At 37.3% G+C, this 27,626-nt stretch overlaps 1 protein-coding gene across 2 annotated transcripts; it reads left to right on the top strand.

Moving 5' to 3' along the window:
- The first annotated feature begins 872 nt into the window (after positions 1-872).
- Positions 873-27,626, top strand: LOC103704635 (NAD-dependent malic enzyme 62 kDa isoform, mitochondrial). 2 transcript variants are annotated; one of them, XR_005511922.1, is made up of 20 exons: positions 873-1,313; positions 1,451-1,547; positions 4,522-4,640; positions 4,939-5,106; positions 5,733-5,861; positions 7,382-7,442; positions 11,318-11,421; positions 11,524-11,607; positions 15,767-15,873; positions 19,178-19,289; positions 20,004-20,117; positions 20,395-20,460; positions 23,545-23,617; positions 23,695-23,781; positions 26,186-26,240; positions 26,323-26,394; positions 26,502-26,564; positions 26,641-26,755; positions 26,844-27,041; positions 27,166-27,626. XR_005511922.1 is itself a non-coding variant. In XM_039126524.1 (19 exons), exons 1-19 carry the CDS (start codon positions 1,143-1,145, stop codon positions 26,916-26,918), a joined length of 1,872 nt encoding a protein of 623 aa, XP_038982452.1. In that variant the 5' UTR covers positions 873-1,142; the 3' UTR covers positions 26,919-27,155. The 2 variants fall into 2 exon arrangements, 1 of the variants encoding a protein (XP_038982452.1); XM_039126524.1 differs by lacking the exon at positions 27,166-27,626 and having other exon boundaries at positions 26,844-27,155.

Here is a 27,626-nt window from a genome sequence, read left to right on the forward strand (position 1 = left end):
TTCATCGTTCTGGCGGTGACGGCGAGATGTTACTCGTCGACGAGCCTTATAGAAAGAGTAAAGCCGCAAGCCAGAATAGCTCATGGAACCCCATCGTGCTATCGGGAAGGGAGGAGGAGAGGGATGTGGACATGTGCTTGGAGCTCGGCACGTGGTGTTTTTTTTTTTTTTCCCCAATTGGGTCGGGTGATTCATGCTATAAGTGTATGGATACATCCAATGAAGTCAAAAAAGAAAATATTACGGATCCCAGGGCAACTTTTCATCTCTCGTCCATATGGTACTATCGGTGTGGTTAGCCACGTAGGTGGTCCATCTAGTCCGCTGCCCTATTGGCTTTTTTAAACACATGCTTCGTCTGGATAACCTTTCCATCTGTCATGATCATTCAAATAACACGAAGCAAAGGATGGTCACCAGCAGCAACCCTCGGACCCTTCTGGATCCAGCTGATGACCGTAGCCGAGTTATCATTCAAGATGACTAAACAAGTTGATAACACACATCGAGCATGTCGATTATCCGCCTCGGCAGCTCTCAGCAGGCACGTGGTGTTCGCGCGTGTTCCTGAACGGGAGCCCTGGGGAAGGGCATTTCGGGAAGGGCCCGAGAGGCCAGGGTGGGTCCACGATGGTGGCGGTGGCACCCGTCGACGAGTGGCCGAGAGGAGGGTTTGGAAAGAAAGTAAAGGGAGAGGAGACTTCCTTGCCTCTTTTGCCCGCTGGGCATCCATCGCGTGTCCAAGCCGACTGTTTTGCCGGACCGGGGTTGAATGAGCATCGGAGCCCCGAAAGAACCACCCAAGCGGAGTATGATGCACATATCAATCACTTCGGTTCTTAGTCCGGGTACGCGTAGTACTCCAGATCTATACCCGGATACAGAGTCATCCTTGCCTTTTCTTTTAAAATCTCCATCAACCGTCTACGTCCGTCCGACCAATATCACACGGTTGTAATCCACTGATCTCCCGATCCCTTCGCGTCCGGGTCGGTACCGGGGCAGCACACCGTCCGCATTCAGAAGGAGCAAAAACCCAGCAAGAACCGGAAACGACCTTGCTCCACTCCCCCAGCTGCTGTGCCCTTCTGTTCAAATTTCTCGCTCCTGACCGGCGAATCCGTTTTCTTTTCTAAAAGAAGATGGCGATCTTCCCGTCACTGCGGCACCTCCGGCGGTCCCTCTCATCCTCTGTAGCCCGGCGGCTGAGGCGGCTTCCGGCGGCGAGATCCTTCACCACCACCGAGGGCTCCCGGCCCACCATCGTGCACAAGCGGAGCCTGGACATCCTACACGATCCCTGGTTCAATAAGGTAAACATTCCACCTTGTCAACTTTCTTGATTTTATTTTCTTGATAGTTTTTTCAAGAAACTGTGGATAATTTGTAAGAGGAACGAGCTTTTGCTCGTCGATTGATTGATTCTGGCTTCCTGAAAAATTGATGTTAGGGCACGGCTTTCTCGATGACGGAGCGGGACCGGCTGGATCTTCGCGGGCTTCTTCCCCCGAATGTTATGACTCGGCAGCAGCAAATTGATCGCTTCAGTAAGTTTCTACAACCGCCTTTTGGGATGAAGATAATTCGACTCTTGTTTTGAATCTCAGGGTTTAGATTACTGCCTCCTTTATACCACATGGTTTCTTGTACACCAGTTTTCCTTTTTCTTGCACGTTAGCGGCTATCAATCCGAAGATGCATGTCACTTGAACATTGAGAGCGCATGTATTAAAAAAAAAAAAACAAAAAAGAAAAGATTTTATCTGATAAATCGGAAATTAGGTCTCGATATTCTAGTCCGGCTTTAATTTTTTCACCCAATATGAAATCCTTTGGGATAGAAAGTATTTCCACATCATTTTTGACTAGAAGAATCCTGAATTTAGGCTCCCCCCTCTCCAAAATCATATGTACGAGACACATCCAAGGGACCATTTGCCAAGTTCAAAACCCTCATATTGTTTATGCAGATATCCAGATATTTCCAAGGATGTGACCCAAAGTGAAGTGCAGATGCAACAATGTTCTTGTTTTCCCTACACCTTTCAACGACTATATTGCTCGCTCTCCTTATCCTCCTTTGGCATAGCTCAAAATGCTTGCCTCATATTTTTCCTTTTTTCACTGGTTTTGGTGTTAGAGCAATCTGATTCATGACAGCTCGTTGATGAGTTCATGGTTGTGTGAGAGGAAGAAGGCTACTGCATGACAAGGTATTAGAACTTTGGATGCAATGAAGTAACTAACATTTAGATATCAAGTTCAGGATCTGAAAAGCGAGTTGGTGAATGGGAAGATGAACTTTTGGTTGCTCTTGTTCAAAGTGGCAAAAAACACGTGGTTAGGGAACAATTCAGTCCTATAATTTGGCAACCATTGCTTCTTATAGGTGGAAATAGGGATGATGAACCCATGGTATGAGTAAAAATCTCGTACCTGACTACCCTCTTTTGCTATTGTGAATATCCTTATGTTCCCAGTTGATTTCTTGTTTTCCTCCTTATCATTATGTGGATAGTAAGAAATGAGAAGGTAATTTAAGAAAGCTCAAAGGTTTACATGTTTGGAGATAAATGTTAGAAGAGCATTATTTACACATTGAAATGGATAGAGATAGAAAGTACTTAATGGAGAAGTGAGAACAATGTAATACATTGAGTTTAGAAGACGGAAAAAAAGAAGTCAATATACAATATAAATCTACACAAGAGAGTTCAGTTGGAAGGTATCACAGAACAAAATTTGACCCTTTATGCAGATCATTTAAATGTAAAATGACATAACAACGGTCATGTTTATGCCCGCCATGGATTGCTAACAATAATTTGAAATCTGGTTTTCCTTTTATTTTAGTTTATAAGGTTTGATTGAAGAGCAAAAAATATGCATCTCTTATAATACCCCATAGGAAGGTATGTACCATGTCCGCTTGCCTCGTTAGAGCAAAATAGGATGTTGCCCCCGAATCCTAACCCCCTGCCTCGTGAAGAATTTCGCCCCCATTGTACACCTTTATGGGGTATACATTATAGCGCCTATTGAAAATGAGAAAGCATATTGCAGATCAATAGAGTATAACATGATCAGGAAGATAGACCTACACTTGTAAGAACTATAATTACTAGAATTAGGGTGGGCAATTGGGTCGAGTTGGGTCAAATAGGGGTCTAGTCAAAAATCTAAACTTGAACCCGACCCATATATTAAACGGGTCAAAAAACTAGACCCAAACCTAACCTGCATAACCCATATGATAAATGGGTCTAATCAGGTTAAACAGTTTAAGCAGGTCTTAAATGGATTAAATGGGTCTAAATTGGGTTAAGCATGTCTTAAATGTCTTAAATGGGTCTAAAATAAGCTATGCAAGTTTAAATAGGTTAAATGGGTGATATTAAATGGGTTTTGAATGGGTTAAGTAGGTTGTAAACGATTAAGCAGGTCTTGAAACATGTTAAATGGGTGAGGTCATAACCCAACCAACTATTAAATTGGTCAAAGGGGGTTAAATGGGTCAAAGATATAAACTTGAACCGGGCCTATTTAATAAATGAGTCCAGACAGATTAACTAGTATATGCCTCAGATATGTTATGTCAAACTCGATCTTGTTAAAGCGGGTTGGTTGGGGGTTGGTTTGGCAGCCAAGTCATAAATTGCCACCAATGACTAGAATCTGGCCAGTATTTGAGGTGAACTCGGCGAATCTTTCATTTCCAATTATTCATTTTAAAGGCTACATTCACTATCACTATAAGCTTTTCGAGTTCTTAGATCTTCCTTCGAACCCGATGTCTCGCTTTTCTTTTTCCTTGTCACTTCCACACAAATCCAGGCCACTTCCCCTACTAGAGCCTCCTCTTGTCAATTTTCCACCAGTTCAAAACTGGTTGGCCCATCTTCCTGCCAGTTATAAGTCAATGCTTTAGCTGAGTGGTTAAGACATGTTTCTATCATGCATATTGGATTTCCCTTTGAGAATTCTCTTGGACTGCCGCTTTTGCGTTTTTCCTACACTTGCATGCTCAATTGAGAAAAAAAATACATGTTTTAAATTACTTAAACCTCATATATAAAGATCCAAGGTTTTGGGACCTGTTATTCTCTTCATATTTATCCTGATATAGAGGGCTCATTTCATGAAGATAATCAGCTTTGATCGAATGGTTTCCACATGTGCATTTTGCTGTCATTGATTGCTATTGACAGTCATACATAATGATTATAACATTGAGGAATTTCATATCCTTTGAAATGTTCTTTGACCTGGCAATGTTGTACATGTCTAAACTTCTAACAGTAGTTTGTTAGAAAGTTGTTGGAAGCAGGCTTCTTTCTGAATCAATTTTAATGTAATAAGGCTTGGATGGGAGAAGGGCAGATGGAACAAGTAAATGTTAGGCAGTCTAAGTTATCCCATAATGCAGTCTTATACAAAGTTTATGGTCTTCTTCCTTGAATAACTTGCAAGGTAGCTCATGAATTTGCAAAGAAATGTATTCAAAATTTTGTTTGTCAACAGTGGTTGACTTGAAAAGACTAGAAGTTCATGCAAGAGATGGACCGTCAGACACTAATGCTTTGGCTAAATGGCGTATCCTTAACAGGTTGCATGACAGAAATGAGACCATGTACTACAAGGTGAGTTTTTCAGGTCTATGCATATTCTTTCCAATAATATGTTCTGTCCACTTGCTACCATTTTATTTAAGCTATCTTATGATGACTAAGCTGCATCTTTATGCCAATTTGTAATCCTTGCATAATATGCCAAGTATTGACCTTTAAAACATTAGTATTAATTGCCACTTGTTTGGCTTGCGTAAAGTCCTCCAGTAAGGAGCATCTTGTACTGGCATGTTATATCCTTTTCATTCATATTCCTTTGTAAAAATCACTTCAACAGCTCTTTTTTGTGACTTCTCTGAATATTTTGCAGATCTTAATTGAAAATATCGAGGAATATGCACCTATAGTATATACACCCACTGTTGGCCTTGTCTGTCAGAACTATAGTGGACTGTTTAGACGACCACGGGGAATGTATTTCAGTGCAGCAGATAGGGGGGAGATGATGTCGATGGTTTACAATTGGCCAGCCGAGCAGGTATCTGATTATTGCTTTTTATTTGTTTATTTATTGTGTAATAGATTCTTAATAGTTATTATTGTACTCTAATGTGGGCTTTGCTGCTACAGTCTGCTGCATGATTAATTTTTGTGCTAAAATTCATGTGTTAGATTTTGTTCCCAAAATATTTGAAAATTTTCAAGTAACTCCACTCACACATGTTAGAGCATAACTTGTTTCTACTGCATAAGCAGTTTTCCTATGACAAACTCTAGGTACTAAGGTTGTATGGAGTCATGTTCTCATTACTGTTTAGCCATCAGAACCATACATTTTTAGTATGCAGTGCTTTTGCCTATATTCTTTGCACAAGTCTGTATAATAGTATGATGTGCTCATACCCCCCGAGGAGAATATTTGTTAAGTTTGATAACAAAAATAATAAATTATATGCATCTGGACAAATTCCAATACTTTGAACATGTATTCTGGCTATTTCCCTGCACAAACTTCAGCATTTAAACTTCTGTACCTCAATGCACTCTTGACTTCATTTTTCACTTTCCTCTTTTTTTTCAGCTTCTTAAAAATCTCAACGATCGGAATTATACTCACTTGTTGTTATCTCAGTATGATATTGATGTATCAATTTTTTATTGTAGGTTGATATGATTGTGGTAACGGATGGAAGTAGAATATTGGGCCTTGGTGATCTTGGGGTTCAGGGTATTGGCATTGCAATTGGAAAGCTGGATTTGTATGTTGCTGCTGCTGGAATGAATCCTCAAAGGGTATATTCTTTGAATTTTGAATTTTATCGGCTTTACATCCATTTCTCTTAATTCCTTTACTCTCTAGTATTTTGATTTAATCAGTACAGAGATAATTATTCTATCATTTCAAATATGTCCAACCATGTAGTTCTTACTTCTTACAAATAAGGAAAGAGTGAGTATTAGAAGCTAGATGTCTAATCACATCATAGAAATTGGTTTGAACATCTTCATTAAGGTTTACTATAGTTAACAAGAAGAGTTGCTGGTTCATACATATCCTTCATAGGCCATGGGTGTCACCATTCATCTTGTAATCTCGTGTGATCTGGGTTCGTTATATTCTTTATTGTCAGATGTCATTGCAGAATGCACCAAAACTCCATTTTTGTGAAGCTTATAACATGTATCTTTTGGGGCTTCGACTATCAATGGAGTTCTTGTTTAGACATTTCAAAATTGGGTGAAGGTTTTGTACTAATAAATCTAAATACAAAATTGTTCTGTTTGTAATTTGTTTGCTCTATCTAAGCACCGGACTTCTAAATTCGCATAAGGACCTCCAGGAATTCCTTCTAGAGCCTGGTGAATAATTTTCATAGATTGCCCCAGTTCTATTGATTGCCTTTAATAAATGTTTTTCCCCTGATGACATTTATTCATCATGCAATTGAACTGATCTCTTCGTCACATCCATTAGATTATCGAAAATATTAGCATTATTGCATTTTCATCAAATTTCCTTATAATAGTAAACCAATGGGTGTTCTCTTTAATTGTAAGTGCACATTCAAAGAACTATCGTATTTCTCATTCTACATTCTTGAAGAATTTTCCCCCAACTCTGACATTATTTTAAAATACCACGATAAAAGCTGTCTTAGGTGAATCTAGCAACTAGCAAGAACTACTTGTGGATATATCACATGTATTAGCCTTAGCAGTCTTATCCCTCTGATGATCTACATATTTTCAGGGTCATGTACAAAAGACCATTTGTGAAACCAGTAATGGACTTTTCCGTCATAAATTGGATGCTTGATAGACACATGCATTGCTAAGAAGCTTCTAATTGGTGTCCCAAAACCTGAAACCAAGACTCCCATGTGGTGAAGGGAAAATATTTTTCTCATTTTCTTATTACAGATTAGAAACCTGTATCATCGACAAAAGGATCACTTTCCATTATCTGTCATCCAGAATCTTTTCATCAAATTTGATTATCAATACACCTAGTCCAAGTTATTAAGTGCTTCTCCATGTTGTTTGAAGTGCCTCTCATCAAGAGTGCGATAAATTATTCTGGTCATTAGAGATTCATTATAACATTTTACTGAAACATTTTTTAACGTCCAATCATCATTGCAACTTCTACTGAAATCCACTGATGGACTAATCCTCTGGGATAAACAGATGATCTTTTATTTCATTTCATTATTAACTAGTTTCTGTATTTAACTGAAAACTGGTGGAACAATTTCTTTTTCATAACATTTGTTTTGTTGTTACTTCGTTGAATCTTGTCTTTTCTATTGTAGGTGCTTCCTGTGATGATTGATGTTGGAACTAACAATGAGAAGCTTCTCAAAGACCCACTGTGTAAGGTTCCCTTTCACACCTTTTCTTGGGTGATAAATGATCATCATGTATCAAATATTTGAGTGTCTTTGCTTTGTAAGTACTTGTTCTTCATGGAGATGCAGAGCTATTGGTTCCCTTCAAACCAAAACATATGAGACACACACATAAACTTGTTCTTGACACTCTTTTTTGTTATTTTGGTCGTGTACATAATGTTGAGAATTCAGGTTGTTTCATGAAAGGAATAACAATATATGTTACTGAGTCAAATTCTTGAAGGCATACATGAATCATTTTATAGAGGTCATCATTAGAGTATTTCTAAATGCCATCTAATTCAGTATCTTGTAATTCTAAGATTGTATTTGTATGTTAGGTTACTCCTTGATTGATCAACACATAATATAAAGAAAATATTATCTATATAAATAATTCTGAATGTAAACCTTTCATTTTATACCTAGTATTGTGCAGTCACATTTATACAACTCACCTATATATATATACATGTATAAATTCAGGCTGATCTTGCATTATCTGCTCCTTAACTGATTAGACAGACATAAATGCTAGACTACTTTTTAAAAATCAACATAGTGTATCTGATATGCCACTAATGGAAATTGGATTTTTAGTGAGTGAGTTCTGGAGACATAGTTAGGTTAGAGACTCGCCTCCTTGCTTATGACGTGTTTAATGATATTCTGATTAGCACTAGAGTGCAAGACAGCAAAGAGTATATCATGTACTAAAAACATGAACGCAAGTTTTGTAGTTTCAGGTTTGTAGGTTCAGCAAATAATCTTCATCAGTATATTTATGGAATAAAGTGAAATGCTGGAATGAATTAAAGCATATGAAAATTTTGTGCTTCCTAAGTTCTGAATGATGCCTATAACACTTGCCATGATAGAGAAGCGATGGTATGGCATTGGAAGAGCAAAACTAATGATGCAATTTCGAGTCTGGTTATTTGTGGAAAGATCTGTCTGTGCAAACTCACAGTTTGTTGATTAGAATGTTGTCATTATTGAGGTCATTCAATTGTGTTTGGGCCATGAAGTAGGGATATGTTGATCTTTGGAAAGAGAGATCAATGATACATGTAACTTTTTGCCACAAAAAGTAACCAAACCTTGTCAAAAAGAAGCAACAAACATGACATCTAACTTTTGCAACAATTAAATTTATTGGCACGAACCAGAATGCTGAACTTTGCATTATTTGATGCTATGAAACCTCCATTGATGCAAACAAACTTGACAAGGATGTTTAGTAGCACAGAGAAATTTTGTTTATGATTGTGCACTCTAGTATGCAAGGAAGGTTAGGGGACAATGACGATTTATGCCATTATTAATCAAGAGTTTTAAGACAGCACAATAACATTCACTTTGCTATTTGAATGAACTATTGAAGCAATTATTGTGGTCAAAATTGTACTCTTTTCCTTATGAATGAGGCATCTGTGGAGTAAGTATTTACAATAATGAACCATGCAGTCTAAAGCTCCACTGCTGGAGTAGGTTTTTCATAATATAGAACCAACTCAGTGTGCGGGGACTTCAGAAAATAGATAAGTAGGGTATATAGCTCCTATGTTTGAATAGCTGCCTTTTTATTGTTTGCTGTTATTCGCCAAGTTTCCTGATAATAGCTAACGGTTGGTAAGAAAGGTCCAGCAAGAAACAGAACTGAAGGGAAAAATAATCATGTAAAAAGATACATATAAACATTAAGTTGAAAACATGGTTATCTTATTGAATTTGTAGCATGGAAGTTCTACTATCTTAAAAATTGATCGAATAAAATTCTTTGTTTAATATATCAGCTGACACCAAATCTCTGTTGAGAGACTAACACATTTTGAAAGAAACAGGGAAACGTGGGAAAAAGGAATTGCACTGAAAGGCTTAACCCATGATCTGTGTCTCATCTATATGGGGTGGGCTTTGAGGATTGAGACATGATCTAAAAAGTTTAAGATGCTCTCGACATGACACCAACCTTTTGATTTGGTATTGGATCAAATTTGCCGATTTCACTTAAAAATTTCGAAATTTTTTAGCTGCGTCCGGACCTCTGCTTCGTTTGAAACAGGAAAACCGACAGCGATCTCGGCTGCCGCAGCCTCTGCCGGCCCCCCGCAATGAAACAGGAGAACTGGCAGCGGCCTCGGCTGCCGCAGCCTCTGCCGCCACCCCGCGGCCCTCCGCTGGCGTCCGCCGCCTCTTCTTCTCCCTCTCTCCCTCACTTGCTCTCTCCTTTTCTTTTCCTTCTCCGGCTCCAACAGCGTGCCGTTCTTACATCCTGAATTGTACCGGTGAGCTATCGGTACGTCTCGAAACGGGTGGAATCGTCCGGTTCGGAACGGTTCCGCCAACCATGGTACATAGTATGGTACGAGACAGCAAGACATACCGAGTGTCAGTATAGTATAAGACTGCAAGGCGTACCAAGTGTCGGTACGATACAAGACTGCATACTAGCATGGTACAATATATGGTATAGTTTCGACCACTAAGAGAAAACTCGGTTAAGACAACTGTATGCACTAGAATGTCCTTACATGAAATTTAGAAAACTGATTGCAGGCATAAAACCTATGTAACATGATTGTTGTAATAGAATATCTATTATATGTAGGTCAAAAGAAAAAAATAGAAGATAAATGTCATTAATAAGGAAAATATTGTAAAATATGCAAGGCATACTTGAGCATAGGATTCTTGTAGGCTGCACATATTTTAACTATATTGTACACTTTAGATATAAGAAGAAATTTACTAATCTTTCATGATAGGGAGTAAATCTGTTCTTACTTCATACTATTTTTGAGAACAATTTACTGCTGCCTCAAAATAAAAACCTTGAGATTTCCTTATAGAAAAATAGGGCCGAATGATCATGTTTTTCTCATTGAGTTTGGCTATAGTTAGTCATGTTGTCTGTTTTTTATTTCCACTCAAGCTACTGGAAAAAAACCTAATGTAATAAACACAATTCTGAAATAAAAGGGAAATCAGATTTTCAAAAGTCAAAGTATATCCACATTGAATGTTAGTATGAGTCAGTCTTAATCTTTAACACCAATTAACCATTTACCAAAATAATGTTTGTGGCATGAGGATTACTATTTTTTGCGTATTTTGATATTTGACATATCAGAGTTCTGGAACCATTATAATTGTGATGAGGAACTCAGAGAATAAGAAATGTTTATCAAAATTACTTGCATCTAACCACATAATTATGGTTAGTTCATTCATTTTAGCTTCTTTAATACGTAATAACTCACAATCAATGAGAAACATTTAATCATTAGACAGTAATGTACTTTAAGATATTAGGTAACAAATTTTGTAATTGGAGTTTTCTATTATTTTACTATTTTGTTCATTTAATGAAATTAATTTTTTTGTCATTGTCATCTAAGTTTTGCATTTGAGTCTGAACTGTTGCCTTGTTCTATCAATTAGTTCAGTCATAGATATGAATTTTATTTCTAGAGGCAAGGAGGATTCTTGAACTTTGATAACTGGTACATTCAGTAGTGGTCTATTTTTTTTTATATTATCATGATATTTTTTTTAAATTGTTTTCTAGTTAGTAACCATCTGCCCATGCAGTCCTATCCACATTTTTACTAGACATCATGTCTTTCTTCCAGTATCTTAGTGTTACCTGTCACTCTTGCTATGGGCTGTGATAAGTTTTTTTATTATGATTGCCAATATATAATTTCAGGCACGGCTCTGTGTGGGTAGGTTAACGTCCATGAATTCCTTTCACTCTCATGACATGTCATGTTTGGGTTTGTAATACAATTACTAGAATTATTTCTGACAATTGTCTCTTCTAATACTTGCAATAAATATATTTTGACTGAATAGATCTAGGACTTCAAGAGCATCGTCTTGATGGTGATGAATACATCTCTGTTATTGATGAATTTATGGAAGCTGTTTTTACACGATGGCCAAATGTCATTGTACAGGTGAGCTTGAATGGTATATTGACATTTGTTAGTTGAAATTCTTTATTCTCATATGATAATATCTATCTCGGGGCATAACTAACATCACTAGTCATTTTACAGTTTGAAGATTTTCAAAGTAAGTGGGCTTTCAAATTATTGCAGCGTTACAGAAATACCTATCGAATGTTTAATGATGATGTCCAGGTGAACAACTAGCTTAAATTCATTCATAGTACGTTTATAGTTTTATTTAATTCATTGCCTTATACATCTATAACATTTAAAAACTAGCTAGTCACCTTGCTGTAATTTTTATGCCTTACTTGCATGTGTGTGTGGTGTGCATGCATATTGGAAGATTACTTTTATGAGGCCATGGGAGCCATTTGTTTTAGTGAGGTGCATACATTGCAAGAGATGTTTATATGAAGCTTGCGCACCTTATTCTAATGAAATAGAAGATTGTATGCATGATGGTATCATGTGTTGACCGAAAGATTAACTTCTTGTGTAGGAGAATCGATTACTGTATGCTATAAACTTTGATGGATATTATAATAAAGTATTATTGAAATAAAATAAGCTTTTTTTTTGAAATATTTTCTGTAAAAAATTTGTAAACTTGGAGTATGCAATGGCACATCTTGCTTAACAATTTTTTTAAAGCAACCAAATGTCAACTAAAATTTCATATGCTTTACCTTCTTACGCATGATACTTGATTTTTTAGTTTTCTACATATTACCTTTATAAAATGGGACAACTTTGAAGCTTCTATCTTATGCCTGCTCATGTGTTGCTTTATGGAGAATCCAAATGCCTTGCCTCATGTCTTCTCCTTTTTGAATAGGGTTGTTTGTTATTGGAGGGCACAACTCATAATATTTGGCAAGATGTGGCCACACCATGTGATGTAGGACAGGCAAGGGAAGGGGATCTTTAAGGATTGAGTACAGGGCTGAAACCTAAAGGTGCTGGAATTTCAGATTGAGACTTGAGTTTTCAATAAAACTGAACTACAAGGTTATGTTTTTTTGAAGAAAATTGGTAATGGACAACTAATATATAACTTAGGGTTTAGGATTCTAGGATTTAAATTGCCTTGCATGACAAAAACATTATCAACAGGTATTTCATTTGAGATGGTAACTTCTTCAAGGTTTAATGGATTATGTGAGCCAACTTATTCTTCAAATATCTCGAGGATCAAAATTTCCAACTTCTTTGACTTCTTGATGTAATTCAGCATCCAAGCATTCTTCTATTGATGGATCAGCACTAGATGTCACCTCCTTTTCTTCTGGCATCATTGTCAAATCTTTGACATTCATAGCTTCATCAATTTGTACTTCATTAGACTCTTCAATATTTTGTGAATCTTGTGAAGCTTTTCCTTTGAAGGCCTTTTCTTCAAAATATCTTTAGAATCTTGTATGTGTTCCAAATTTTGGGGAAGCTCTGCATTTTCTTTCACCTCCATAGTTAGGGAAGTAGATTTGATGCTTTCTCTATTGCCTTGTATACTAATGTGATACAAAGGCACTTGGCTTTTAACTGAAATTACCTTCCTTGTTCTTGCATCTGCGCATGCCTGACAATAACTTCAAACGTGAGGTGCTTGACTTCTTTGAATGCATAGCTTTTGGGTGACCCTTCTGTCATACAACCAAGATTTTTCACTACTGGATTCTTGAAACCGAGAAGTTTCTTCCACTTTTGCCAATTCCTTCTCTTAGAATTTTCTTGGAAACATGATTGTATTTTTTCCTTGCTGAATAATAAAGAGCGTTTTGCAATCGGGCAACAAAAACCTTTCTTTACGAGTTTCTTCATCTCTTGCCATTTGACAATAGGAGCTCAACCTCAATGAATCATCTTATCTTCTATGCCTTTACACCATATGTAAGCTCGACCTTTTACTCTTAGTAAGTTTACTCGCATATGATCAGACATCTTGTAACAATCAGACTAATCTTCTAGATTACTGATCCAATCTAGAAAATTATGTGGTTCAAGATCTCCAGTGAAATCTTCATCAGTGCACTGCTGATAATCTGATATGCTCCATTCACTGGATCAGCCACTATTGTAGAATATTATGGCATACCAAGGCTTCTGATACCAAAATGATGTAGGACACCCAAGGGAAGGGGATCTATAAGGGTTTCAGGTAGGGCTGAAACCAAAAGGTGCTGGATTTTCAGGTTGAGACTTGAGTTTTCAATAAAGCTGAACTAACAAGATCATTTTTTTTGGAAGAAAATAGGTAATGGATGACTACTGTATAAACCGGGGTTTAGGATTCGAGGAAAAGTGGTAATTCAAGGGTTATTGCTGTTGAATAATTGAAATCAAGAGCTTGCTGAAATTTTCTGGGAAAATCTGACGTGTAAACCATAAAAGGTATATGGGAAATAAAGTATGCTTTTGATCAAAATGATTAGAAGAAAGGTTTGTTACAACTAGAGGAAAAAAAATAAAAGAAGAGAAGGTAAAGAGAAGGAAAATGATAGCACCAGACTCACTCCAGGACTCAGGAATTATACCTATGGTGCGAAAAGAAAACTCTGTAACTTTCATTCATATTCTGCCAACAAGAGTGAGACAAGTCTTTATATACATTAGAAGAGATAAAGATAAACTCTCATTGGTTAAGGATGATCAATTCTTATGTTTATCTCCATCCCAACAAAAAGTTATCTTCATCTGTTGGCCACAAAAGATGAAGGGAATTGCAACCAACTAGATAAAATTTCAAATTCAAATACACATACTTTATTATTGATATTGTGACAAAAAATATCTGCAGCATAGATAATCAAACAATCAAATGTATGGATCAATCTTGGCTGCATCATATGCTATCAAATTACATGACTGAGGGTCCAACAAAATCCACCTTCTAGATCTTCATCACCGTGACCACTACAATTTGTGATCAAATAACCCTCAGGTTTGCAGGCTATCCTGATAATATATACAACATCAGGGACATGTATGCTTATCGTGGGTATTGCAACTACAATGCAGTCAAGACCAAATAAATTTTAGCCATATACTTTTAGGTCCTTGATGCCTATCAATGAGAAGGAGTAGATCTTCAAAGTTTTTCTGGGTTTTCTAGTAGGGTCTTTCTAAGCATCTAGTAGATTTTTTGATAAGTAGGGTAGTAATGATAATTGTTAAAACTATTACATAGTAATTTGTTATTAGACATGCTGATACATGTTCGATACTGAAGATATAGACATTTAAAAAGACCAATCACCAATGAGTGCGAGTGTTGCTCCTGGTTAAATATCTTCTCCTAAATCTTCATTTGCAATGGTTTATCTAAGAATTCTGATTCCTGCCCTTCTGTTGGTTGTGATGCTTTTTGTTTCTTATACCTCCATATTAATTCTATTTGACTTCAAGTATTCAGTTTGGAATTGAATTTGTATATTCTCATGATTTATGAAATATGATTTATATAGATGAAAGTCAAGGAAATATGCAAGGATAGGGATCTCTGGGTTAAATAATATTTGAGTTGTTTTTTCAAAGGATTTTGGATTATTCCAATCAAAAACCGGTGGTGTTTCAAGCTATTGTTGTCGTCATTTTGATTTTTTCTTTTTCTTTTTTTTTTTAAAAAGAAAACTTATTAGCTTCTTCCTCTTGCTAAGATATTTCACCTATTATTTGGGTATTTGACACTTCCAACCTTGTGGGACAAAATTCTTCAGGAATTATCATGCATCATCCTGGTGTGACGTATTTAGCACCCATGTGTTTGTAATCTTGTTTTATGACCGATTTGTTAGGAGCAGCAAGGCTTCCCAGTTTGCAATTGCAATTGAGAAAATATTCGAATGGCACTATCTTGTTGTTCTTTCCCACCAAAACTATGTAAAAACTCATGAATAGAACAATTTTGTTTAGAGAACATGGTCATATTTTGAATATTGTGGTTTTTTGCAGCTCCAGTGAAATGATTGTCTGAGGTTCTTTAGGTCATTAGTATTCTTAGTTTAGTTTCTCTAATTGATCATTCTTTGTATGCACATACAAAGTTATTCATCTTTAGGAAGCTTCACTTGTTTACTGACACAAGAGCACCTTTGTACTTTAAAACACACATTGTATTACCTTAACTATATTTAGTTGTTAGTAAATTCCAAATGCTTGCTTCTGAAAAGCATTTTGGTTTAAAAAAAACTCTATTGGAATTTGGTTATTGACATTGAATTTACAAGTAAACAATTAGCTTGGTATCCTAGGTATGTTATTTTGATTTCTTGATATGCCAGAACTAAATTTCAGTTCTTAAATTTTAGTTTTGAGGAGTTTTGAGATGACGCAACATTCTTTCCATGCACAGGGTACTGCTGGGGTTGCAATTGCTGGTCTTCTAGGAGCTGTAAGGGCTCAGGGAAGACCAATGATAGACTTCCCAAAACAAAAGATTGTTGTTGCCGGTGCTGGAAGGTCTGTATCAGATATGCTTCAAATGTCATGACTCAAATATTATAAAGGCTCCATGTGTACAGAATTTATCTTTGGATTAAGAAACAGTTTAGTTGTATACTGTGCTCATTCTATTGTGTTCAGATTATCTTCTCCCTTTGCTTAAAGGCCCCAAATCTCAGGACTTCAGTAAACGTATTATTGAAAAAAATGCCAATACACTTGAGCAAATATTTTATTAAAGATAGAACTGATCTTGCTGTTATAAAATCGAAAAAATTATCACATTCGATTTCATCTTGTAGAGAAAATGAAATGAATCGATGAGTTAAACACATTATATTGGTTATAAGATAAAATATTTTTTAATTGAAGACAACAACTGGTAAAAGTAAAGCAAAATTTGTGCTCCATTTTAAGATGAGTAGGATAAGAGTTTTTTCTTTGGCCAAGACAAATGCTGAACATGGTAGAGCACCAATATCTTACACAAATATTGAGTTCAATGGTTGATTATATCATTGACTGAATAGAATGATGTACAAACCGCTTCATGGTATTGGGTTTACAAGTCATGTTACTTGGTGCATCTAAATCTATAACATACTAAGACATGGTGCCCGAACAAATAGGAAAGACCATCTTCCATTAGACTCAGATGATGATGCAGGAGCATAATGATCTAAGTGCACAGTTTGCAAAATAATTGTATAGCTCTAATTTAGAATCGTAGGTGCTTTTTGGAGCCTTGTAGATGGAGCTGCACTGCAGTCTTTTCGAGCCCTGTAGATGGAGTTGCACTGCAGCTCAAGTTACAATGCAACTTGAGTTGCTTGTACCTCCATATACAGGGCTCTATCTCCCTTGTTTGGATGGACATGAAGAGGAGTGGTGGAGGAAGGGGAGGAGGATGAGAGGGAGGAATGGAAGAGGGAAGGAGAGATGGAGGGATGGGGGGATGGGGGTGAGGAAGGTGGAAGGAGAGGATGGGGGGGGGGGAACACTCCTTGGTGGAAGTGAGAAGAGTGCGTAAGCATTTGCAGAGGCAAAAGAGGGAATGGTGGATCAAGGGGAAGGTCGAGGAGTCCAGCAAGGTGTGGATGAGGTAGGTCAGACGAGATGTGGCCGAGGAAGGTTGGTGAACTCTAGCGAGGCGCGATTAGTAAGATCAGTTAGATGGGTGAGAGATGTTGGGGGTTGGTCTGATAGGATGTAACCAAGGAGATTCGGCAAAACATGGGTGAGAGAGGTTAGCACTTCTAGCAAGGCATGGTCGAGGAAATCTGATAAAGGCACAGAGGCTTGGTGGGCGTAGACGAGGGAGATCCAGCAAGATGTCGGTGAGATGTGCTGGATGGAGGTCTAGCAAGGCATTGTCAAGGAGATCTGGCAGGAGGCGAGGTCAGGATGGGGCACTAGAGAGGAAGGAGATGATGCATATGGAGTGTAAAGCTTTGATCAAGATGGAATGGAGAGAAGGTTTTTTTAAATTAAGATACTTGAGCAGTTGCAACTCGTCCCATGGCAGCCCTAAGTTGTAGTCCACCAAGCAACCAAATTTAAGGTGCAACATGGAAGGCTGAATTGTGCCGAACTGGAACGGTTGCTTGCTAGCATGGTTCAATTCATTGGTTCGAAATAGAGGGAGAGGAAGGAGAGAGGAAAAGAGAGAGGGAGGGAGGGAGAGGGGGGAAAGAGGCTGAGGGAGAGAGCTCGAATGCCCTCTATCTTGTCGGCAGGAGTTTCTCCTATTTTGTTTTGAATCAAGGGATGCCCTGCAATTTTTTTGCATTTTCAAACTGAAGTCATCAAATGGTTTGCCAACTTCAGCTTAAGTTGGCAAAAAAATGAAATAGGCAAATGGTTTGCCGACTTCTTGAGGAAAGTTGACAAATCATTTGCCGACTTCAGTTAAAAATTGGCAAAAAAAAAAAAAATAGTACATCCGGAGCGGACATGTACCATACCATACCGCCCGTTGACCATATGGGTTCTGGTACCAGTTCGGCGAACCTTAGGTGCAATTTGAGGTGCAAGCATCCAAATAAGTGGGTTAGCCCATACCTGCAACTTAACAAGACTCCAAACAGTCCGTTAATTCTAATATTGGTGGTTGATAGAAATTTATGAGTCATGATGGAGTCCAGTTTGACTGCCTTGGAATATAGATAGTGTGCTTAGGGAGTTATTTTACATTAACTATAAAGCATGACTTGGTAAGTCTTGTAGTCCTAATATATTTTTAGGAATGAGAGAAAGGGAATCTTTTCGATTTTCTGAAAATTAATCTTTTGGCTTCTGAAGTGAGTGAATCATTCTACAAATCAAGTGTGTGGCTTGGTCGTGTTGAATGTCATCCATGATTAGCAATGTCAAATGGCATCTGTTGCCTCTAGTGAATCGCATCTGGGTTTATTCTCTATGTTTTGGCTGGTCCATTTTGGCCATTCTTGCAGGCTCAGCCTGCATAATCTGCAGGATATTTATCTTATGCATTGGATGGTGTTTGAATGTCCGGTTATGCCATACAAGGATAGCATGAACAGGAGCTAAAATGTAACTGGCAAGTTCTGATATAAGTAAGAAGTGGAGACAGGTTGTGGAAGTGTGGAGAGAAAGGAGAGTTTGGAAATCTCATATTATGACATAATGAGGATACTGTGACTTACCTTTTGAGTTGATTGTGGTATCATGTATATCTCTGAAGTTCTGGAATTCCATTCCAACTGTAAAACCCATTGTGCCTCCCACATTGGCAATGATCTGTAATCTGATGCCCTCGCATAATACCCTTTTATAGGATAAACATTACCGGGCATTCTTGTATCCACTAAGTAGCACATTCTGGTAACCACACATCCTTCACCTAAACATTATCCTTATGATTGTCATTGAAAAAGAAATTATAGTGCTTCCTCATTACTAATGACTCGCTAAGCTCGGCGCGGACACATTTGAGTCACCTTGAGTTTGCAGGATTTTTCATGATGGCTGTTGCTTTCAATGATGATAGTTTTCTAGGTTGGCAACCCATTATCCAGATATCTTCTGCTTGTCTATGGCTCAGGGTTTTGTGAAGTTACATTGTTAAGGGCTCCTTTTTTAATTAATTATGATCATCTTTGAGCTACCATACATCGCATAAATTTTGTTTAGTTGTCATTGCCGTTGTCGTTTCAAAAGATGTTTCAGTGGCATATTCACCTTCTCACTGGCTAATACAACTCGTAACGTTGTATATTGAATTAAGACACTTCTTTTCATATTTTGAATCCCATCAGTTCGAACATATGATACTAAATTATCTTGTCTAATGTGATTACAGTGCTGGGATTGGAGTTGTCAATGCTGCAAGGAAAACTATGGCAAGAATGCTGGGTAACAATGAAGCAGCTTTGGAGAGTGCGAGGAGCCAGTTCTGGGTGGTTGATGCTACGGTGAGCATAATGCTCAAATTATTTGTTTTTATCATGCCAATCTTCATCAAGAAAAATTAAAATTTAAAGGGATTATATGATACACTTTAAGTACAGATATGTTAATGCTTCAACGAAGACCAAGTTCAGTACTTGACAAAAAGAAGAGAAGAGAAACTATGAGAGATGAGTTTTTCATTTATGCCCTAAAGGCTTATTCTTCTGCTATAATATAATGGAAACTGGGAGAAGGCATATCAGTTTGACGTAAGGATGGGTGTTTTTACTCTTGACATCAAAAAATTTACATGGTGGCTTGATAGGAATAATATCCAACAAAAGAAACTCAATGAAAAAGACAGAAAAATTATTTCTTCTTATGTAATTATTTTTCTCTGCTTTCATTTGTGCTTTTAATGCTATATCTCTTCCTCTCCCCCCCCCCCTCCCCCGCGCCGAACTCCTTATGTTTATTGGTCTATGTATTGTATACATATAAATACCTTTTCTTCCCTATTAACTGCTCAATATGCAGAAATTAAAATTTATATACAATAACCTATTTGGTCTTTTATATATATTTCTTACAATAGATTATGTAAGATTGTGTATTGCAGTCAGTAGACGAACCTCTAAAGATTTTTATGTAGTTTTTGTGTATTACCCATCTTGCTTATAAAATTTTTACCTTAGCTACGAACCAACTAATATTTTTTCCATGTTATTAATACTCAGGGTCTGATAACACAAGGCCGTGCAAATATTGATCCAGATGCTTTACCATTTGCCAGAAAGCTAAAGGAAGTGAGCCATCAAGGTCTAACTGAAGGAGCAAGCCTAGTTGAAGTGGTATGTATGTTACATATTTTTGAAAAATAGTTAATTATTCATTTACTGATTGTCTATTTGTCTTGCGTGCATACTGTCATTCAATATGGTGTGTTTCTTAGAATAATGATTGGTAACGGATCAGCATCCTAGATATCTATGCTTGTTAAAAATTACCTAGTTGGATGATGTATGCTTTAGGAAAAAAACATGATGATTATTATTAGTATTACATTTCTTTCTACTTTTTGCATTATGTTGTATTAATCACATCTATGCATGCTTGTGTATGTAACAGGTTAACAAAGTAAAGCCTGATGTTCTACTTGGATTATCTGCAGTTGGCGGTTTGTTCTCCAAAGAGGTAAACATAGTTACAAAGGCATCATTAAATCTGAGTAACGTTTTTTTCTCCTGCAAATTTTTTCACTATTATCAGCTATGTAGTTGATATTATTCCTTTGAATATAATGTTGATACTGTTTTGGTTAGATGGTAGGACTTACATAAGCCCTAGGGACCATATGTAACCTATTTTTAAATAGGGAACACAACTTGCATGGTTCCTTAAGAATGAATATGTCACGCCCCCGACCCGAGATCGCGAGTCAGGGGTTGTGGCAATTGCCGCATACTCATAGAGAACTCTCCCTACGAGCTTGCAAGGCATCTCATCATGATATTATAATCAGATAGCGAAAATAATTTAAATAATAATGTTCAAATTCTATTTAAATCATAAAATTAAAAGTCTTACAAAATCAATATATTTCAAAATCTTGCATCAACTCTAAAACAAAATCTAGTCTAAATAAAGATGTCAAAATCTTGTCTCTAATCACTCTCCCATGATAAATCTTCGAGTCGAGCTAATTCTTCAGATCTATAAAAACTGTAAGAAATCGTATAATGAGCTAGACGATCCAGTAAACAATGAACACTTTATTTAGATAAATCAAGCAATAAAATAATCATAATATATTAAAATTAAGCATGCAAAACACATCGATTCAAAACCAAATTGATACGCTATCTAGACATTTCAAATTTCAAATCTTGTTCGTAAACCAATTTCTTTCAAATCATCAAGTTCATCTCGACAATCATAAACTACGACTACATTTATACCCTGTGGCTGGGCTGGAATATGAGCTCATCAAAGTGTCAACGTATAACCCCCTGTTGGTAGGGTGCCGATATGCAGTATATAACCTTCACTGGCAGGGTGTTGATATGCCAGCGTATAATCCTCACTAACAGGGTGATGATATGCCAGTGAATAATCCCCACTGGTAGGGTGTCGATATGTCAACGAATAAAAAAAAGAAGATAGGGTGTCGATATGCTAGCGAATAACCCCCACTGGCAGGGTGTCGATATACCACTGGTACGAAAGCCGGTACGGGCCGATTCGAGCCGGTTCAGGCTGGTACCGCTTTTTAATACCAAACCGGACCGGTCAGAGACTAGACCGGTTCGGTATGGGCTAAACCGGCCGGTACGGGCCGGTTTAGCATTCCTTGGAACTAACCACTCAAAAAGCCTTGAGTTGTTTTTGAAACTTTCGGTACCTGTTTTTAATCCAAAGAAATAGCTTCTTTGAACACTAAAAAAATTAAAAGTTACCTAAAATATGTATGTTCTCACGCATATAGTTATGAAATGTTGATACCACCAATTACCTAAAAATGTCCATCCTCGCATGTATGGTTAATGAAATGAAGACACCGCCCAAATATAATGCTAAACACTCATATGGTTAACAAATTTGACTCCTATATTTGGTTTTGCTAAATTTGATCCAAAACTAATCAAATCCACTGAAATTGTCTGAAACTGCACCAAAACTAGTTGGTTTTAGCCAAAATTGATAGAAACTGATGCACTGTTGGATCAACTACAGCCAAAACAAAAATGTGTATTTTGACATTCCTTCATGTGGAACCTTTTTGAGCAAGAAACTATGTTTGGATATATGATTGAATGATTAATCAATTGACATGATTTTTGTAATAGGAACTTGCCATGCTTATGATATGTCTTCATGAAACACGTGTGGGAGTTATTTTAACAAATTATCAATCGTTTCTTAAGTAATCTAGTTCACGAACATATGCTTCTCAATGCCTTAATTGCTTTACATAATCCTTCTTGATATAAGACTGCAACTTAACCATCCATCTTTTGTAGCTTTGTTTCTGCATTAATGGTCAAATCTGTTTCTGACATAAGTTCTAATTATATTATCTTGTAAATGTAGCCTTGTTGTAACTTGTAGTACAGTAGAACATAGAAAAAGCTTTTTTAAATGAGTATAAAAGTGGGATAATCATTGCTTTGATCTAGGCATTGGCATCTGCATTGCTTTGGAAACAATAATCATTTGGAATTGCTAATTGAGAGGGGATAATTAAGAAATCCAACCTTTCAGTTCACTTCCTATACGGGAAGTGCCACTAGGGCTCGAGCCTGCATGCAGACTATGAACAAGTTGAAGCAAGATGTGCAGCAATTCTCCAAGTATTACTTTTTCCTTTTTTTTCCTCTTTCTTTTTCTTGTGGTTTTGGGAGTGCGAAATATTGGTAGGAGGATGGATTGTCCATGATTATTGGAGGGGAAAACTGAACACCTGTGCTTTGTTTGACTGCCATTTTACATTTAGTCCATACACAAAGGACCTTTTTACATCTGATCCACACACACTTAGTCTTGTTTTTATACTAAGTTATGCCTGTTTCTATGACATTTATGGCTGTTTTGTGCACAGACCAGGGCTGGGAATAAAATGAGTAGTCAACAGGGATTAAACATAAGGTGGTAGTCAGTCCTGAGGCCAAACATCAATTTCCCCTATTGGATGTCACCCTACTGCAGGACCAGCGGCTACAGTTTTCTGATAAGTTCTGTGATTCTCATGATTTAGATAAAGGCCATAAAATTCTCTTGGCTACTAAAATACTTCATCTTTTAGATTGTTAGTTCTTTTTTATCAGCACACAGCCAATTTGTTGTTGATTAAATGGAAATGAATGTTTTATAAAACATAGGATTAAGAAAGAGGGGACTTGCCATCTTTACCCATTTTGGTTGATAATTATTTGATGGAAACACTGCAAACAAGAAAAAAGAAAGAAAAAAAAATCCTGTTTCATTTCTAGATTTTTCATGAACTCTATGTTGATGATTAATGTGATGTGTGGAATCCCTGTACATGTAGCAGTACATGAAATGTTGCTCTACAAGTTTATGAGGTTTTAGGTTCTTTTTAATTCTCAAAAGTTTCCAAGTTTAGGTTCTTTTTAAGTTCTTTTTTTCCAGTTGACAGTTTCTGCAAATCCTATGTTTGTTGGTTCATTGTTCTTTCTCAAGAGTTTCGTTTAAGACTCAGTTGTATGCAGACAATTTATTAGGGTTCCAACTTAATGTTGTCTTTTGGATTATCTTTAGGTTTTAGAAGCCCTGAAGGATTCATCTTCCAGTAGACCAGCAATCTTCGCTATGTCAAATCCTACAAAAAATGGTTCGTGAAATGATTTGATTTACTTTATATTATCTGAATGTTTTTCCTTTCTGATTTTGGTAATCTTTATGTGGTAGCTGAATGCGCACCTGAGGAAGCCTTTTCCGTGCTGGGTGAGCATATCATATTCGCTAGTGGAAGCCCGTTTCATGATGTTGATCTTGGTATGCCTTATTTTGCATTCCATTTTGCTATTTAGTTATTGTTACAAATTCTTAATTTGTGCTTCTTTCGGAAAGGAATGGTGATACGACAAACATTAATCTCTATACTTTGATATGAAGGATGGAAACTAATTGGTTTTAATTATCAAAATTGTTAAAAAAGGACTTAACTTTCTTGTTTCTGTTATTTTTAGAAAATGTTATGATTCAATGTAGAGAGCAATTTAGAAGCTTTTGAAATAAGCCTCTATGGTATCGGTCAAAGCTTTGATAACTGTTCTATCCATGGAATGCGGAACCGTTCGGGGCATACCGAGCTATGCCAGCGGCGAATCAGGACGGTTCCGACATTCAAAACTGTAAACCGGCAGGTGGGGGGAGAGGGAGAGGAAAAGAGAGAGTGGGAGAGAGAGAAAGGAAGGGCTGTCGGAGGGGCCCCGAAAGGCCAAAGCAGGGGCTCTGCCCTCCGGACTCCGTTTTCGTTCGAAATAGGGGTGTGTAGGGGCTTTCCTTTTTTATTTTGAAAATTGTAAGTGAAGTTGGCAATGGCTTTGCCAACGTCACTTACAATATAGGTCCTTTTTTTATTTTGGAAACTTCAAGTGAAGTCGGCAAACCTATCGCCGACCTCACTTAAAATTATCAAAATAAAAAAGGGGCCCCGATGGACCCTTATTTCGAAACAGGGGTCCAAAGGGTGGAGCCCCTGCTCCGGCCCTTCGGGGCCCCTCCGGCGCGCTCCGGCGGCCCTCCCTCCCTCTCCCTTCCTCCCCCCCTCTCTCTCTTTTTCTCTCCTGTTCTCCATCTCCCACTCCCTCACCCTTTCTGCTTTGTCGGTACGGAACGGCACGAGGGCATACTGAACCCTGCCGTCGGCCGATCGGTATGGGCTTTGGTACCGGCATAGCAGATCTTGGTTCTATCAGTTTACAACAATATGGTCACTAAATTCTGCAAGGAGACCCTAGAGAATCAGGCAAAGATATCGCCTTGTAGATGTTATATGAGGCCATGACATCTGATGTTAGACTCTAGCAAACTTACTGTAAGTACAACCTCTACCATGGCAAGCATGGGAAAAGTATCCATGAATTGGATGCTGTCAAATTAAGGAACAGGTGTCTGATGAATTTATGATGCAGATAATCCACTTTGTAGTGCACATACACACATAGAAGCCCAGATGTGCGTATGCATACATAGAAATGATCAATTTATTGGGTGAAGGTGGAGTAGGGATGTGGAAATAAGGGATCTTAGATAGTGTTCCCAAAAGAATCAGTGGAAATTGATACTATAATTTTCTATGGATGATGATTTGCCAAAATAGTTTGCTTCTCCAAGAGCATAAAACCATAAACACTAGGGAAGAATGTCAGAGAGAGATAGAGAGTTTCAAATTTAATATCTTTTTATAAAATCCAAGGATTTACACTTGCATATAAGGTGCATTTATGAAAGTTCCCCCTGAAGTTAGTTGATTTAATACCATGGTTGTTTTAATATGAGATGTAGTGGTTGTATTTTTAAGTTGAGTTGTCATGATGATTCAAATGAATTTGACAGATTGGTGGACTAGTATAACCGCGTATTAACCTGTCTTCAATTTAAAATGATATCTTGTTGTCTTCTTCCCTCCTTTTTATATGTTATTGTCCCCCCCCCCCCCCCCCTCTCCCCCCCAATCCAGTTCTTTAACCCTTCGGTGAATCATTTAACTAATATACCTGTCTGGTGAAGTTTTCTTGATGAAAATTCGTCCTAATATTAATCAAGTCTTAGATGGAATCTAGTGAAAGGTGATGATTGATGTGTTAGCTTGTCTTATATGTAAATCATGAAATAGAAGGGTATCATTCTGTGATTCTTGAGTATTTTTCACTTGCTTTCTAATCCTCTTATTAGAAGGCAAAAATTTTGGGTGTTTTAATAACATAGTGTGAACTAAAGATATGAAAGTACCTCCATCCAAGTACTCAGTTACTTGGACTATCTCAAACTCCCTAGTTTTATTGCCACCATGTTGATTATTAACCAGCCAATTCCAAGTACACAATTGTGGGAACAACTAGTGGATTGGCTTATGGTGGAATATTATATGGATTTAATGATTGCAATTTATTCATTTAGCTGGATCTATTTTTTTGATTTTTTATATTTCTGCTAGTTTGACCTTCAATAAGATGTCAGATTGCTTCCGTAGGTTTTTCGGATATCTGTTGGCCATAGGTGTGTGTCCCTCTAGATTAAGTCCCTTTATATGTTAGCAATTACTAGAAGCTCAGCAAGCAAGAACTAGAGTACGTGGATCTTCTATGTGATCCATCAATATCACTGTAAACTTGAAGATGATTATGTAAGAAACTGACAAGTTCTTAAGCTATTGACTGGTTTCCTTTTGCAGGAGATGGTAAAATTGGGCACTCTAACCAGGGAAATAACATGTATCTGTTTCCTGGGTTTGTTCTGTTGCCTCTTCTCCTTTCACAATGTCATTTCCCTTTCTTTTCCTTCTGAATGATCATGTCCATGGTCATGCAGCATAGGTCTTGGTACCCTTTTGTCTGGTGCACGTGTTATCTCTGATGGTATGCTTCAGGCTGCAGCTGAATGGTAGCCTTACTTACAATAACCTTCTGTCGTAAAAAAATATTTTTTTGCTTGCAAATATTCGTTGTATAGACCTCATTTTGTTACATTAATCATGAAACTTTTCACAGTTTGGCTGCATATATGAAAGAAGAGGAGGTTCTTAAGGGGATCATATACCCTTCAATATCCAGGTCTGTTGTACATCTTCCAATGTCAATTGATGTAAAGGCTCGTTTGTTCATGCATGGTGATGGATAACTATTGCAGCATAAGGGACATAACAAAGGAGGTAGCTGCAGCTGTGGTGAGGGAAGCTGTAGCAGAAGATCTAGCGGAGGGATACCGTGACATGGATGCTCGGGAGCTTCAAAGACTTAGTCAGGTGGATATATGCTTTACATGGATGTTTGTAGTCCTGTCAGTTAAAGTTATCTTGCTTTCTTTCTAATATCAATGCTGAGGTGTTGCAGGAGGAAACTGTGACATATGTAGAGAACAACATGTGGAGTCCAGAGTATCCAACCCTGGTTTACAGAAAGGACTGAAGCACCATCCATCTTGCCAGGTTATTTTTTATAATTAGATGCGACAGGCAAGTGTATGAGCATCACACACAGAAATAGGAGCCCTATTGTATGATCTGAAGTGCCCTCATGGCTTCTCAATAGGCAATGTTTATTCTCATTACTGATTGAAATCTCCTATTTATAATCGCCCTTATCTATATTATTTTGACTGGCTTAGTCTGTTACCACTAATACATGATTTTTTTTTAAAAAAAATTCTATTCAGGTATATCAGAGTTGCAGTATCCTTTGTTATTGGTGTTCACTGGGCTTGCATGCCTATTTGTGGGCATATAACAGGATTCTAGGTTTTCAAAAAGGTCTTTTTTTCAGTATCATATGCTTCCAACATAAACGGGTTGATTGAGCCAACAGACGTGTGAAGAATGATACTTATGATTTCTATGTCCCCTCAACCTCTGTTTTCAGCAATGAGAGATGTGATAATAAAAATATTTTGAAATCCGATTTTTTGCCCTTTACTTACTCTCTAGCACCCCGAAATTTGAGTTGGTAAACTCATTCAGTTAGCTTATTGATTTTTGTACTTTAGATCTTTGCCACGTGCGAGTTATTTTTGGTTTTATAGGCTTGCATAAACATTGAACAAACCTATATTTTTTCTAATTCTGAACAAAGAAGTTATGTACTCTTTTCTTGAATTTGTGGGCAAATAAATTATTATGA

This window comes from Phoenix dactylifera, chromosome 5 (assembly GCF_009389715.1).
Source record: "Phoenix dactylifera cultivar Barhee BC4 chromosome 5, palm_55x_up_171113_PBpolish2nd_filt_p, whole genome shotgun sequence".
Taxonomy (NCBI): domain Eukaryota; kingdom Viridiplantae; phylum Streptophyta; class Magnoliopsida; order Arecales; family Arecaceae; genus Phoenix; species Phoenix dactylifera.

What these genes read in the sequence shown, in the direction of transcription:
- LOC103704635 (XM_039126524.1), top strand. Translation starts at nt 1,143, where the DNA reads ATGGCGATCTTCCCGTCACTGCGGCACCTCCGGCGGTCCCTCTCATCC. An exon ending in GCTTCTCAAAGACCCACTGT is followed by an intron (nt 7,443 to 11,317) that starts GTAAGGTTCCCT and finishes TTGACTGAATAG; the next exon opens with ATCTAGGACTTCAAGAGCAT. An exon ending in GGCCAAATGTCATTGTACAG is followed by an intron (nt 11,422 to 11,523) that starts GTGAGCTTGAAT and finishes GTCATTTTACAG; the next exon opens with TTTGAAGATTTTCAAAGTAA.